Source organism: Bactrocera oleae, chromosome 5 (genome assembly GCF_042242935.1).
Source record: "Bactrocera oleae isolate idBacOlea1 chromosome 5, idBacOlea1, whole genome shotgun sequence".
Taxonomy (NCBI): Eukaryota; Metazoa; Arthropoda; class Insecta; order Diptera; family Tephritidae; genus Bactrocera; species Bactrocera oleae.
In genome coordinates, this window is record NC_091539.1 from 5,847,414 (window position 1) to 5,860,996 (window position 13,583).

Consider the following 13,583-nt stretch of genomic DNA (forward strand, 5'->3'; position numbering starts at 1 on the left):
GTAATAAGCGCTTGCACACTGTGACATTCAATGAAAGCCTTTTTGGCTTTATTGTCGCTCAAAGCATGTCAATTGTAAAAGTCAAGCACTAAACAAAAATCACATAATATTACATATACGAGTATGGTTGTGTATGTATATGTATATAAGGGTGGAGCGAAAAAATTTTTTTTTTTTTGCTTAGCCTGGGGGCGAAGTCTGTAGATTATAAAAAAAGAAAATTTTTGTACAAAAAAAATTTTTTTAACATCTAGAGCTGGCGTTTGAAAGTAAATTTCGAGTTAAAATTTTTGTTGCACAAGAAAAAATTATTTTTGGTTTAAACTCTTTACATTTATATAAAAAATACCGAATGTGGCGGTTTTTGACAAAAATTTATTTTAACGCTTAAGAAAAGCATGTTGTCGTTTAAGAATTTTTTTTAACTCCAATAATGAACACAAAATTTTTTTTTAAGTTGATTATTTTTAATTGGCTAGAAAGAGGACTGTCCACAGCTTCTAGAACACTTATCAACATTTTTTTACGAAAGAAAAAATTGTCTGTTTTTATAATCTACAGATTTTACCCTCAGGCTAAGCAAAAAAACTAATTTTTTTTCGCTCCACCCTAATGTATATATGCTTGTAGATGTATATAAATATTCAAATGAACGTCGAAAAGTGCATTATAAATACAGACACACCGTTGAGCACACATACTAAAGCCACAATGGCAAAAAGTGCACACAGGATAAAGTAAACTAAGCGACTTGTGTATGACTTGCTTGCGCTAGCAAGCAAACAAACTATATGCACGTGTGCTAAGTACATATATAATTTTTCAGCTTGATATATATACATATGTATATTGTCATACAAGTAGAAGGACGTAAATATGTGAGTTTCCATTTCTCAGAGGCGTTGCTTAAACAAAGCAAGTTGGCAACTGTATGTGTGTTTGTGTGTTAGTGTCGCTCTTGAAGTCAAGTGCGCCAGCTCCCTTTCACCTTTTGCATTCACTTTCTACTGCCTCATTTTACGTGCACCTTGAATGTTATACTGGCATGCATACTTATACACATACACACTAAAGTACTCACAGAGTGAATGGAGAAAAATAAAAATAAAAAATAATATTCTGCATTGACAGGTTATTGCACCAAAGCAGTTGACACACTAAAACCGCAACCAACTTTGTCATATTCAAATACTTTGACTTTGACTTCAAGTGGCGCTGGCATCTACTCAAATTCATTACTAACTGCAACCTGCTCATATGTAGACATATATATGTGTATATATGTGACTTATGCATTTGTGCACATGCTTAACATAAATTTGCATTGATTACACGCCACTCATATGTCAGACGGCAAACTGTAAAGCAGAGAGATGTAAAACACTGTAAAAGCCATAAAGGTTGCGTATACGCAGTGTATTTAGTGCTGACAAATCAGTGTAGTTGCTGGGAAAGTGAAAAAATTAATGTTGCTTTTAATAGGAAAGCATAAAAATAATATCCGATATATGTCATATGCATTTATTACTACAAAAAAATTTTTTTTAAGTGCAGATATAATAGGGCAATGCTTTAACAAAATTAATTTTTAATATCGTACTTAAAACGCCAAACTAAATATTTTTTAAAATAAATAAATTTGTCAAGAAATTTTTTTTTTTGGAAAACTTAATAAATTTGTACAAAAAAACTATAAATAATAAATAATTTCGTCAAAAACTTTTTTTTTTTTAAAAACAATTTTGTCAAAAACTTTTTTTTTTTTTTAAAGAATTTTGTCAAAAACTTTTTTTTTTCTTAAAAGAATTTTGTCCTACAATATTTGTTTTTATTAATAAATAAATTTGTCAACTATCTTTTTTATAAAAACAAATATCAAACGACATTTTTTGTAAAAATAAACTAATTTGTCAAAAAATATTTTCGCAAAATAATTTTAAAAGCAATAATAATTTTTAGCACTAAATATTAAATATTAAGTAGTTAATATCTCTTTATTTCTTAACAAAAAGTTTTGGTTTTTACAACGTCACAATTTTTTTTACTTTTTTTTCAAATTTAAGTACTTAATTATACTACCACATTTTTTAACACTTTAGTTTTCAGTACCATTGAATTTTAGTGCAACATTTCTAGTACCATATTATTAGTAGCCGCTTAATTTCTGTCTTTATGTTACAAAGGCAATTTAGTACAATCTTTTTAGTAAAATACTCTAGTACTAAATTTTAGTACTAATTTTGGTAACTCCTTTATAGTGGTTTTCGTATTATATTTTAAGTGTTTAATTTTATTGCCAAACTGCTTGTACTAAATTCTTTGCATCAACTTACTTTGAATTTTTTCTTTGTATTTTACTACTATAAACATTTTGTGTACTAAATTTTAGCAAAAAATTTATCGTAATAAATATTTTCTAAAACTACAAAAAAAAAATTATAATTTTTAAATAACATAAAATGCTTTGTTTAAGAAATTTGCTGTGCACACAATAAAAATTGCTAGTACATACCTTTAGTACACCAGAATTTTTCTACTAAAATTTTAGAGCATTCTTTTTTGATGCCCGCTCAATAAATATTTTACTTTTAGTACCAAACAATTTAGTACATTTTTAGTACTTTTTGTATATTTTTGTATTGTAGGCTTTAAGAAGCATAATCTTAATTTAAAGCAATAACTATATATATCGATTTAGTTTTTAGTACTCATTTTTTATTTAATTACTACTTATTTTAATTTTTTTGCGCAGAGAGTTATTGATTCAATTTTCTAGTACTAAATAAGAAGCTAGGGAAGCTACATTAGCATACTACCTTTATTTAGATACTTTCTTCCGCAGCAATTGTGTAGTAAACTTTTATTTTTGCTGTAAATATATACAAACGTTTGTATATATGGTATAAATGCAATTCTTTAGGCAATTAAGTTTTTGGCTTTATTAAACTGTGGTCTTCTCTAGCTAAACCTCGCTTTTATAGACACTCAAAACGAATTTGCTTTAAAGTTTTGCGCGTTAAATAAGCGGTATTAAAAAGCACTTCAGCTGAGTTGTTGAAAGTTTGCTTTTCTTTTATCTTTTATTTTCACTTAATCGCAGACAGACAAAAAAGAAATCCTATGACTTAAACTTTGCATGGATGCATTCCAAGTCCTAAAATAGTAAAAATAAAAACGCTCAAACTTGAAAGGCAACATAAAAACAATAATAAAAATCCGAATTGTAAAGCCTTTGCAACGTCAGTGTTGAAACGCAGCCGCATAAAAAAAATACACAGGCTACACAAGGACAATGAACGCAAATCAAAGTCAGGCAGCAATGCAAACAGAAAAAATAAAAATTTACATATATAGACAGAAGAAAGCGTGACGCAAGCAAGCGTACGAGATCGGAAAGTCAAATATAGGTAAAGCAACAGTCGGTTTTGCGGCCGGCGACAGTAAAAAAAGGACGTCACACACACTTCACTAAGAATGTATAGTCAACGGCTTGTGCGCCTGAAAGCTGTGCGCCAGCGTATTAGCGTGTGTGCATACAAGCTCATAGCTATATGTGTAAGCCAGTCAAAGTGCCGTCATATTCAAATACAGTCTTCACTGCTTTTACACACGCCTTTACGATTTTTCGCTCTTTTGCGCTATGCGACGCAGATTGGCTTATGGCACTTATTTATTAGCATGCGAATGGCAATGGTGCGTCGGCGAAAAGTGCTTTGTTCCGTTCACTAATTTTTTACACTTACAGACAGACGTCTGCTTCGGATTTTTCTATGATGTATGCAGATTTACACTAAACGGCGATGATGTTTTGATTTTTTGGCATTTAATTTAGTTGTAAGCTTTGCTTTGCTGCAAGCCTGAGATTTTGTGGCATAAGTGGTCGTTTTACTGTGGTTCGGCTAAGTTTTTAACATTGACTTTTTTTTTAGCAATAAAAACAGAATTATTGAAAATTTTAATTTTTTTTGCAGAAAAGCTAAGAATTGCTAGTAAAAAAATGTCGTTAAATTTTTTAGTAACCTCGCTTAATTGAGCATGTCAAAAGCATAACGAAAATGTTTACACTTGTACTAAAAATATTGTGTACTAAAAATTTAATATTTTTGACATGCGAATTTAGTACAATAATTTTTGTATTGATTATTCGCCGTAGTAAATTTTGTAGAACTTTTAGAATGTTTTTTGCACAATTCAGACTTTTTTGTACTTTTTAGTACAATCTTCGTTAAATTTATAGTACAATAATTTCTGATACTTATATGTTTACATTCTAAAAGCTAGCAAGTTTTTGCGCAGTTTTTTGTTATAGTTGTTAGTGTTAATGTTAGATATTTTAATATTTGATATTAACTTTAAAAAAAATTTTGGTAGTAACCACAAAAGGATTTCAGTATTTAGTACAATATGAATGAAGTACAATAATGTTTTTTATCGATTCTGTGTGGTACTATTTTTTTAATACTTTAAGAATTTTTTTTCATAATTAGAAATATTTTCAAATTTTTTAGTACTTTTTAGTACAATCTTCTCTAAAATGTTTAGTAAAATCATTTCTGATATTTTTTTGTTACTTATATTTTTTTTTAATTTTTGGGGTGTTTTTGAGCACTTTGAAGATTTAGCGTTTTTAATACTTTTTACCACATACGAATGTAGTAACATAATTTTTTATTGATTCTATGTGGTGCTAACTTTATTATGACTTTTAGAAGGCTTTAAAATGATTTATATTAAAATTAAAAAAAAAAAATATTTAGTACTTTTTAGAACAAACTTCTCTAAAATATTTGGTACAATAATTTCTGATACATTTTTTTATACTTAAATTTTTTTAGAATTTTTAGAAAATTTTTAAGCCACTTGAAGTTTTTTTTTAGTATATTTCACTACTTACGAAATTTGTACAATACTTTTTTTATTTACTCTATATGGTACTACATTTTTTAGGTAGGTTTTTGGCAATCTTCTTTTAAAAATATTTTAAAAGTTCTTTTATTACTTTTTAGTACAATCTTCTTTATAATATTTAGTACAATAATTTTGCATACCTTTTTTGATACTTATATTTTTATTAACGTTTTAAAATTATTAGTACATTCCCTTTAAAAGATTTGGTAGATAAAATTTTTGATACTCTGTGATACTAACTATTTTAAAAAGTTTAGTTCTTAATTTTGAGCATTTTTTTAGATTATTTTTTTTTTGTTGTGCAATATTTTTTATAACAATTTATTTTATTTATTCTCTGGAAAGTTCAAATTAAGATTTTTGAATACTTTTTTATTGGAAAAAAAAATCTACTTTTTCCTACTAGTTCTTTTCACATTATCTGCCTACTTTATTACCAAAGAATGCTTTGTAACTATTTTATTGACAATTTTCTTGTAGCTAGCCAAAGTTCACATAATTATAACTGACAAAAGCTGCTTTAGCTTTTTCGCAAATTAAACACACACACAGTGCAGTCAGAAGCTATAATTACTTTAATAACTTTTACAAAGTTTTTGTTTCATGTCAGCAAAAAAGCTATTAGTTTCTTGCTTTCGCATTTCGTGTGAATTTTGTTTTTATATACACAATTTTATAAATAAATCTTGCTTATGTATATATGTACATATATACCCACACAATTGCAATGAAATGCAGTGTATAAATGCGGCTATAAAAAGCCTAGACCCCAAAGTGGAGTTTAAAAATAAATGCATACAAATGGTGGGGCAAAAAACACATACATGCATATGCGAGTATATGTTCATTAGGGTATCCGTTATTTCACAAGTTGATGATGTTTTAGCAAACGCCGCTCGAAGGTTTAGTTATTGCTTAAAAGATCTAGCACAACAACATATCGCAATTAAAACCATGCCTAAATTATAACATGAGTTTTTTTTTTTTTTTTTGATTTTTCGCTTAATGGAGTAAACGTAAAACCTTAAAACAAGTATATTCTTGTATAAAACTGTTCACCCTAACGAAAGGATCTTAATGATTTCTTTCATAAAAACATTATTTTAAAAGTTTTTGGCAAATAAAGTTGTATATCAAATGACCTGAGCATTCAATCAAGTGATTTACACATTCTGTGTTGCTCATACGACATGGTGTACTATTGTATATGAAAGCAGTATATTTGCTGCATAATTTTGACTGCTTATAAATTTTAAAGCAATGTTTGTATAAAAAAATCATAAAGGTCTTTTCTATCGAGCGAAAAACATTGTATGCAAATATTACTTTTTCAAAGTTGCAGAGTTATTTACATTGGAGATATTATTGTAAAAGAACAAAAAACCAATATCAAATCTATGGTAAATGTAAAGTGCTTTAGACACGGTTTAAATAGAAACTAAAGAGCTTTTTTACGTTGGATCATTCTTTTTAGGGCAACAACTAAAACTGTAGGGGGCGTTTGCGAAAAACACTAACGAGTGAATAACGGATACCATAATGTACATAAATCTATATATATGTGGGTAGTTACAGCCATCCTGGGTCATGTCCCACGTGGAAAAGCAATTATTTTTAGCAGCACATATCTATGTCTCTAAGTGTGTGCGTGTGTGTTGCTGGCATTATGAGTGGGTAGACATAAAAGCGTCACGGCAATAAATGGTCAGCGATTCGGATTTATACAAAAAATGTATATTTTTTACGATTTATACAGCTGGCTAGGCCAAATTGCTGTAAGCGGCGAGCAAACAACCCATCGCAGGCATAAGGGGGTACAGTGTGTGTGCAACAATTTGTCGTTATGGCTGCGCGCTTGTGTGTGTGTGTGTCCAATTAAACCACCGTCAGACTGAGCACAGTTGGTCGCATTGTAAACTGTTGCATGTACTTGTATGTACCGTTACAACTGTCGCGCACAGCCTGTTCGGCTAACGGTAATACATTTTTCCATTACTGCTTTGGGTTAAATGTATTTGAGAGGGTGTGCATGCGTAGTTATACATTTATATAAAATTGTTTTCTCTCTATGTGTGTGTGTCTTTTTAATATCCTGCGCCGTATTGTCTGCGCCTGCTGACCGAAAATGGCGTGGCCGAAATGCTTTTCGCCTTGATAATTGACATTTATTGTTTTTCGACATGCTGCACCTGACAAGCATGTCGAATAAATAAATACACACATACTTACTTACTTATATGTATGTTACATGTATACGTTTTCACTGGAGTGATAATAAAAATGGTAAGCAACAATTGCCTAATATATGTGTGAAAGCGAATGCGAAAACTTTCATGCAACGCGAACTTTCGCTATAAATTAGTAGAGTATTAATGGTTAAACACACCAGATAGTTTTTCATTTGCGGTAATTATATTATTGAGTTCGTTATTGCATGTTAATTTTATGCGTAAAAAAATATTGCTCAAACTTATGGTACAATAATGCATTTAACTATACTTTTGAAAGCAAAAAAGAATACACAATTTTGAGAAATTTCGAAAAAAATTTTAAGTTACAAAAAATTGCTTTATTATTTAGAGACACAAATTTTTAATGAAGATATTTTTTAAACTTTTTTGTTGATTTAGAAAATAAGCATGTTTCAACGTCTGAACTTGTTTTCCGTCACAATTTTAAATTATTAAATTTAGACAAAAATGAGTGTAGTAAAATCATAAAATATCCATAATTTGATATAATATTTTATTTTTGATTTTTTTATAGAATATTTTTATACCAAATTTTTTTTTTATATAAATAAATTAATTAAATATTTTATTTCATTATTTATTTTTTTATTGAATATTTTTCTTCGAAATAGCTCCTTTATTGAAAGATATATATGCATATAAAATACTCTCAATTAAATATTTTATTTCATTTTCTATTTTTTTATATATTCATATAAAATACTCTCAATTAAATATTATATTATATTTTCTATTTTCTATAGAATATTTCTATTTTAAATAGGTCTTTTGTTGAAAATAAATAACTTTTTCAGCAGTTTTTATTTTTGATATATATTTTCTATTGTACAAAATGTATTTTCTTTCGCTGAAACTGAAATGACTGTATCGACTAAAACTATCACTGATATAAATTTAAGAAAAATATCTCATATTACAATTTTTTTCAAAAAAATTCGAAAAACTTATATTTTCGAATATTTGTTATACAGCAAAAGTGTTTTTGCTACCAAATTAAAGAACTATTTAAAAATTTTGTGAAAAATATCAAATAAGCATTTACTGTAATAAAAAATTTCAATATACTTTTTCAGCCAATTATTATACCCTGAACAGGATACATATATTCAATTTGCCATGAAGTTTGTAACACCAAAAAGAAAATGTCGAAGACTCTCTAAAATATATGTATATGTTTATAAATGATCAGCGTGACTAGCCGTTGATTTTACGCTGTCCGTCTGTATATTTGCGAACTAATCACGGTGTTTGCGATATCGACCAGAAATTTTGCACACGTCCAATTGACGCTGCTCATTTGTCGGAACCGCCAATATCGAAGGCGAAACACTACAGCATATAGCCATCATACAAACTGAACGATCGGAATCAAGTGCTTGCAAGCAAAAGTTTTTCATTTGAAGAGGTATCTTAAGGAAATTAGGCATAGATTATTGTCTAAGGCATTAAGTCAATAAAGCAATAACCGAAGAAATTTTTCAGATCGGATGACTAAAGCATTTAGCTGCTATATAAACTATCCATTAAAGCTAACTTTCTTTCTTGTTCTGAATAACTTAATAACAATGCACAACTGTAATACTCGTACATAAAAACTATTTATAGAGTCTATAGACACCGATCCATATAAATTTTAAATTAAATTCAAGAGCGCGGCATTTCCGATGAGAAAGCATTAAATATAAGTATTCACATAAAAGCATATAGCTGACTATATGTCGGCTTGATTATGTTTACAGTATAAAATTGTGAAGCTTAGCAGCTGAAAGTGATCTGTGTATTCTCACGAACCACGGTCAAGCGATAAGCTTCTTGCTTTGATGTGTCAGCATCATACAAAACAAAACAATTCGCGAAAGTACGCCGCGCTCAAAAGAATCAACAAGAGCGGTAGAAATCGCTTATCAGTGGCTCAGTGACGCGTTAGAGCGCTTTTAATTCGTTTTTTTTTTTTTCAAAAAGCGCACTGTGAATTCAGTGTGAAAGTGTACGCAAAACTAAGCAGTTCGATTAAAATGCGAAATATTTGTAGGCGCGCAGAGCAGCAGATCCTTTGGCGCTTAAGATTGATTTTAGACTACAAAAATCTATCAGCACTATGTACTGAAAACCAGCACCATTGATTAAGTTTCTCAACAAAATTATCGTTTCCAAAACAGGATATGAGTATTAGATCCTAAAAAGCGTATTAAATAAGGGTTTGCTTCACAAAAATTTCAAAGAAAATTACCAAAATATTGGTCGCCAAACAAAAAACTATAAAAATCAGTTGTAAATGACTACCAATAATCACCGACTGTAAAATATACGGGCATTCGTTACTATGCCTAAGCGCTCATCTGTTTTCGTAACCAGTTCGAGCGCAATATTTTGAGGCTACACTTTCCAGAAGAATCACAGTCGCAACGGGTGCATCGCAAGGCTTGCAGCCCCACTACCAAGCTATCGAAACAAATCGTTCTGTTGCAAATGTTCCATGCGCAGCTTTATTGAAATTTACAAATAACGGTATATACAATTCAATACAGTAACTATACACTTAATATATAGGTTGCTTGTCTCACATCCCGCTACTACTCGGTCCATATGCCGCATTTGTAGGGCGGATTCATGGGGCTCTGCTTACCACAACCGTATGCTGACGTGAAGTCCTCGAAATTGCTCACCACATTATTGACACGCACGCTATGCATATCATGCAAATTATTGGTGCGCGATGCAGTCGTGCCGCACCACGTTTGCGCGAAGCTCAGGAAAAAGAGCTTAAGCTGTTCCGTCGTTAAGGTGCTATTTTTGCCTGCAGTACGTTTGTAGGTCTCCAGAGCGAGGCGCAGTCCCTCCGTATCGGCGATATTCTCATTCAACGTCACCTCTCCTTCGTCGTAACGCTCGCTCAGATAGCAACGTGATTTAGTGCCAAATCGTATTATGGCTTTAGCGCCCCAGTTACCCGCCATATTCCCTGCCTGATCATAATTAAGGCCATCATAATCGAATCCATGCATCAACTCGTGTGCAATGATGTAGACGAAGCTGCCGTATATTTTCGCTGGATCCAGGCAACTGTGGTAGAAGGGCGCGCGCAATATACCTATTGGCAGTTCGATAGCGTTCTTCTTCAACCGATAGTAGGCATTCACATCCAGTGGTCCGTAGTTGTTGTAGGTAGGCGGCGCGCTGCGTCCTGTCAACAGCGATTCTAGTACTTCGTGCAGTTGGTTATGCGTGCGCCAACGCCACAATTTCAGCAAATTGGCATCGTGGTTGTCGCTCAGCTCGATAGTGGTAGGCAAATGAGCTTTGCTGGCGTTTGCCGCTTGTGGCAGCAGCAGACGCATCGCGTGCAGCTTCTCCATACCTAGTGATTTGGTGAGCGCGTCGCGTTCAAATACATTCGTAGCGTTAAGCGAGCGTTCAAATTGCATTTTCAACTCTGTGAAAATGTCGTTCAAAGCGCTCTGCGTATGCGCCATATAACTAGCTGCATCACTTGTGTCACCGTACTGCAAACGCATGAAAATTCCCGTTAGTTCCGCTGGCAGAAATGCGTGCAGTTGTTGTAAGCAGTAATCGCGCTGCTCTTGGTAACTCTCCTCATCGTGTAGGCGCACCTCGAAGTGTGCTAAAAATTGAACCAGCAGATATTTAGCAAGTAGCTCCGGTTTAGTGCGTTTCAAAAAATCGCGCAGCTTGCGTAGATACGGTATATCTGCCACAATCAGCAGACGTTCCGCGTAATCGTAGGGCAATTCAACGGTTATATCGCGCATAACCACCGCGAAATATTCGCGCAAATTCAATTCAGGCAGTTCTGCCGCCAACGACGCCAAATTCTGTGGCTCGCGCAGCAACACCAAGCTCTCGCTGGTCACCAGCTCAAATAGCTGTTTCTCAAACTCTACAACCTCGCTGGCAATTGTTAGCGCGCGTCGTACGCGCATGCCCAAATCCAGCATCAAATATTTCACATACCGTTTGTATATATACTCCGAGTCGCTGTCATATTGTGCCGCGTTGCGCGTCGGTTTGAGCAAATCGAACGCCGGCGCCGAAATGTAGAAGATCTGCTGCTCTGCTTGTTGCCAATTGCTGGTGACTAATAAACGCCACAGGGTTTGCACGCCATAGCGGCGCAACTCCGCGCTCAAATATATACCCCAGTTTAGAGTGTCGTTCGCGTCAATCGCCTGCCAATTGTGGTTCAGCACTGGCCAGTCGCTTATGCGACACAGCTCCTCGGTGTATGTGCGTAACGTGGCTGTTTCTACATTCAAATGCGAGCGTCCGGTGAAGCTATCCTCGCCTGTTACGCGCTCGACACATGCATTAAAGAAACGAACAGCCACCATTTCACTGCGCTGCAACGTTGTGCGCGTGCCTTTATCAAGCGTCTCTTGCTTTTCTAATAGATAAGCCATTAATTGTTGTTTGTTATCTGCTTTGACGGCGCTCAGTGTATCGTGTGCACCGCGCGCGCGCAATTGATATGGCGCACGCCAATTACCGCAAGCATACTCATAGAAATCGTCGCAAGGCCACATCACTTCGTCGACATAACTGTACATGGTGTCCAGTTGACGGGGCCAATAATCTGCAGCACAGGCAGCCGGCGTACTCTTACCGCTGCAGTGCGCGCTTGTGGGTGCTGTTGTTGCATCGCTATGATCCACATTCGCGTACGTTGAGGTGCGTTCCTCCGTTGTCGTAGCGGTCGCGCTATTGACGTCACAATTTATATACCCCAGCAAGAGCAAGGTTAACAGCATATGGGTAAACAACACGCGCCAACAAATATTTCGCATTTTAATGGAACTGCTTAGTTTTGCGTACACTTTCACACTGAATTCACTTTGCGCTTTTTGGAAAAAAAAACAACGAATTAAAGCGCTCTAACGCATTGTTGAGCCACTGATAAGCGATTTCTACCGCTCTCATTGATTTTTTTGAGCGCGGCGTACTATCGCGAATTGTTTGTTTTGTTTTTTATGATGCTGACACATCAAAGCAAGAAGCTTATCGCTTGACCGTGGCTCATGAGAATACACAGATCACTTACAGCTGATAAGCTGCACAATTTTATATTGTAAACATAATCAAGCCGACATATAGTCAGCTATATGCTTTTATATGAATACTTATATTTAATGCTTTCTCATCGGAAATGCCGCGCTCTTGGATTTAATTTAAAATTGATTTGGATCACTATCTATACACTTTAGAAAAAGTTTTTATGTACGCAGATTACAGAACTATAATGTTATTGAGAAAAAACATGTCCATTTCAGACGTAATAAAGATGATTGGAATTTCAAAAAATATTTGCTGTTGTAGTGAGATAATTCTAACATGTTAGCAAATTTTCAAATTTTGTTGAGAAACTTCAAAGTTTTAAATATTTTTTTTAAAATAAAATCTTACTAAGAAGTAAAAAAGAATAATAAATGTTTTTAAGCACATTATTACTTTTCTTTTCAGGGGAAGGTGTAATAAAAATAAAGCAAATAGCAAAACTAATAATTTTCACAGTAAAAATATAAAAATTTTATGAAATAAAATTTAAAAAAAATATGTGCAAAAAAATTGTTTAAAGTGTCTGTTTGTAGTTGAAGTGAAGAAGTATGGTAAGAATTTCAGAATTTAAGAAGTCTTATCAATTCATTTTAAATAGTTCTTTAAATATTAATCTAGACAATGCTCAGGAAATAATTAATAACTTTGTTAACATTTTTAGAGCAGCTTTTTAAAATAATAAATTTTTGACCGATTGTGTTTTCAATAAATTGTTAGTAATAAATAATAAAAAAATTTAAATAAAAATTTTGAATGAAATAAAGTTGAGAAAAAACATAATTTTGTAAAAAAATGGCGAAATATTAGTTAAAAAAATTGCTATTTCTTCTGCTAAATTTCGTAGCAATATTTTAAGTCAGTTGTTTAAAATAATACATTTTATCAATTTTTTTCTCAAGTTTAGAAATAGAAAAAATTATTATGAAAATTTTAAAACATTTCAAAATTGAAGTAACTATTGTATAAAAAAAGTTGAGAGAAAAACCAAATCTTTGGCATAATTTCGAAATTTAAACATTAAAAAATTATTAAAAAAGATATTAAGAAAACGTAAAAATAAAAAAATTTAAAAAAAATAATAATAATAAAGAGTTAAAAGATAAAAAAAACAATAATAACATAATAAAAAACACCAAAAAACATTATTATAAAAATAAAAACTAATAACGAACTAATGAACGTAATAAAACAAAAATTTTAAGAAAGTCATAAAAAAATAAAATTAAATATTTGATAAATTGAATGAAAAATTGATAAATAACAGAATTGAAAAAAATTGAGTTTAAAAAATATCATAAAAGGAATGAAATGGAAATAAAATATAAGAAAAAATAAAAAATAAGCGAAACGTAT

General features: G+C 32.1%; 2 protein-coding genes across 2 annotated transcripts in view; both read right to left on the reverse strand.

The window, feature by feature from the left end:
- The window catches only part of Pde9 (phosphodiesterase 9), a 187,535-nt gene that overhangs the window by 16,426 nt on the left and 157,526 nt on the right, over nucleotides 1-13,583 (reverse strand). The gene's annotated exons all lie outside the window — the stretch shown is intronic.
- Nucleotides 9,619-12,013, reverse strand: Nep6 (Neprilysin 6). The gene has a single exon (XM_014238136.3). It carries the CDS (start codon nucleotides 11,960-11,962, stop codon nucleotides 9,734-9,736), a length of 2,229 nt encoding a protein of 742 aa, XP_014093611.2. The 5' UTR covers nucleotides 11,963-12,013; the 3' UTR covers nucleotides 9,619-9,733.

What these genes read in the sequence shown, in the direction of transcription:
- Nep6 (XM_014238136.3), bottom strand. Translation starts at nt 11,962, where the DNA reads ATGCGAAATATTTGTTGGCGCGTGTTGTTTACCCATATGCTGTTAACC.